This window comes from Plectropomus leopardus, unplaced genomic scaffold (assembly GCF_008729295.1).
Source record: "Plectropomus leopardus isolate mb unplaced genomic scaffold, YSFRI_Pleo_2.0 unplaced_scaffold27634, whole genome shotgun sequence".
Lineage (NCBI taxonomy): Eukaryota > Metazoa > Chordata > Actinopteri > Perciformes > Serranidae > Plectropomus > Plectropomus leopardus.
In genome coordinates this window covers 1-2,876 of record NW_024630084.1, presented here as the reverse complement: position 1 = coordinate 2,876, position 2,876 = coordinate 1, and the positions used below count along the sequence as shown (strand labels likewise).

At 38.0% G+C, this 2,876-nt stretch overlaps 1 protein-coding gene across 1 annotated transcript; it reads left to right on the top strand.

Moving 5' to 3' along the window:
* Positions 1 to 247: 247 nt before the first annotated feature.
* Positions 248 to 2,866, top strand: LOC121937846 (PH-interacting protein-like; the record flags this gene model as incomplete). The annotated part of the gene is made up of 3 exons (XM_042481149.1): positions 248 to 348; positions 2,159 to 2,199; positions 2,768 to 2,866. Coding segments are annotated over exons 1-3 (236 nt in total), but the record flags the coding sequence as incomplete, so codon positions are not given.
* Positions 2,867 to 2,876: the final 10 nt, after the last annotated feature.

Sequence of the window (2,876 nt, the reverse complement as noted above, 5' to 3'; positions counted from 1 at the left end):
ATAATAATAATCTTATTAATAATAACAATGATGATGATAACGATAATAATAATGACAAAAACTTCAGTATATGAGTGATGGACACATATGGGTACATTTGAGAAACAGTAAATAAGACATGCATATGATTTTTTTATTTTCATTATCATTTATGTTAATATAAAAGTATTGGGATATATGCATTTATCTCACTGATGCTGTGTGTGTGTGTGTGTGTGTGCGTGTGTGCGCGTGTGCGCGTGTGCAGGCGGTATGTTCTTGGCCACAGGAAGCACGGATCACATCATCAGGGTTTACTACTTCGGTTCAGGCCAACCAGAGAAGATCTCTGAACTTGAGTCCCACACAGTGAGTCCACCGAAAAATCTTTGTGTCAAAGTAACTCTGTTTGTCTGTGTCACAGTAAGATGCTTCAGAATGTTTTGACTTATTTATCATCAAGTTTAACTAAAAACTTTTTTATATTTAGTTTTTGTCAAGTTAATTTTAGGGCAGAGCACACATGGTCATGAGTATTTTTGTAAACGTAGCTATTTTTATGCATTTTGGCTTTCCTTTCACGTGCAAACTGCATTTTAGGTCACTGAAAACTGACCTTCTGTAAAACGTTCAGGGTGAAACTCTGTTTGCAGTGCTGACATACAAAAAACACAGTAAACTGATTTTTTTTGGCTTGAGACGTCAGAGTATCTCCGTCTCACAGGACTGAGCCAGTTCAATCATTTTCAGACGGGTTTGATATCAGGCTGAACACCAGAGCGGACCAAATTTTACCCGGTGTCCCACTGACTAAGCAGCTGCTCCTGAGTGGAACGTAACGACACCGTGTCCCGACAGACAACATCATCAGACCGCCGCGTCCCATTACGCAACATCGGAGTTTTTACGTGTTTGCACATAAATGTAGAGTTACTCTTTCACTATACTGAGGTGTCACAGAGGTCACTGCTCCAGGAAACCTTCAGGTCACAGCTTTTCTCAGGCCTCTGATTGGCCGACACCTTCTTCCTTGCTTGGCTTTAGGGTTAAGTTTATATCGCTTCCTGATGGTTTGACAGCACATCAGTTGTGTTTATGTGTTTTCGATAGAGATTTTTTATAATAGTCTGTGTGGAAAGATTTTTTTCAACTTTTTTCCCCACAATCTGTTTACTGATTTTTTTAAAAATAGGACAGTTAAGGACGGATAAAAAAAAGATAAAATTTGGTCAATCCAGTAAATTTTAAACAAAAGTGTGAGTAGTAATTGAATTAAAGAGCAAGACAAAACTAAGACGGGACTAAGGCAAGACAGATACTACAAATCAAACAATATAAAACAAAAATTAGAAAGAAAATAAAAAACAGAAGAACGTGTTAATATATGTATCCAATAACAAAAGTAACATAACGTATTAAAACATATTATAATGTTTGTCGGTCGGACAACTGCCTGTCACCTTACAATTTAAAATACATGTTTACGGTCAACTGAATTTTTATTTAGTTTTAATCAACAACAATACGGTGTGTACATTTACTTTTTCTTCAGGTGTATATCACACTTGTACGCATTATTTTAATTTTTAAATTACATAAACATAAAAAAAGAACAACACAGACATCCACTCTTAAGTGTACACGGTCAAATCTGTCAATAGGAAAGGAATATAAAAATAAAAATAAAGACAATTTTTTTTAGAACAAATGAGGAAAAAACCCTAAAAAAATAAAGATAGAAATAGAAACTAAAAATAAAACCCCTGTTTACAAAGATACAGTTGTCCGTGTGAATGAAGCCTTCACCTTGAAAATAGTAATTTGACCAAAAAAACAAAACTTACATTAAACATCCACTTATTTGCTTTTTCCCCAAAGCTTTCAACTGTATTTCATGGACTTCCTCAGCAGAGCCTGCTCAGTTTTCTTGGAGATTAGTCATTATTCTCTAAAACAACTGAGCAAACTGCATCAATAGAGGAAGTCCATGAGATGCAGGTGAAAGCTCTGGAAAAAGCTAGTAAGTTGGCCTTGAGTTGAGATATTTTTTGGTTTGTCAAACAGATGATTTATTGGTGATACACGATAAAACGCTCATGAATTGAAAGACTATCAGAGGAAATTTTTGTCGCCCATTATGTTGTTTTTGACTTTGCTTTTGTATTTTTTTTTTACCCAGGACAAAGTCGACAGCATCCAGTTCTCACACTGCAGTGACAGGTAGGTGTGCACAGTTGGTGTATGTGTGCATGTGTGTATTTGTGTGTGTGTGTGTGTGTGTGTGTGAGAGAGAGAGAGAGAGAGAGGACGTTTATTAGAGCGTGTATTAAATGGTAACTAAAGTTGGTGTTTCTGCTGACACCATCAAGTCACATTACAACACCCAGAGGCTCCATACAGACAGCAGTGCACACACAAAAAATTAACCACACCTATTATAAAGCTAACAGACACATACACACACACACACAAACACTTGCACATATCATGCACTCTGTGAGTGTTAAATTGCGTGTGCCTATGTGGAGTTTGCAGAAAAACAAGCTCAGCTGTAATTCCCCTGGGTCGCTGTAATCTCAGCAGTGAAGGAAGGAGACTGTCTATGCAAAAAGGAGAGTGGAGGAGACGGAGGAGGAGGGGGGGAGGTTACATACAATTAGTGTATCCTGATGTGCACAGATGAAAGCGTTCATTGTGCTGCAGAAAGCTGACATAGAACCAAGCGTTAAATTTACAGTTGATATGCTGCATGTTCTCAAATGTGTGTGTGTGTGTGTGTGTGTTGTAGGTTTGTCAGCGGCAGCAGAGACGGTACAGCACGAATCTGGCAGCTGCAGCCTCAGGGCTGGAGGAGCATTCTGCTGGACATGCAGACCAAATTACCCGGGTATGTGTGT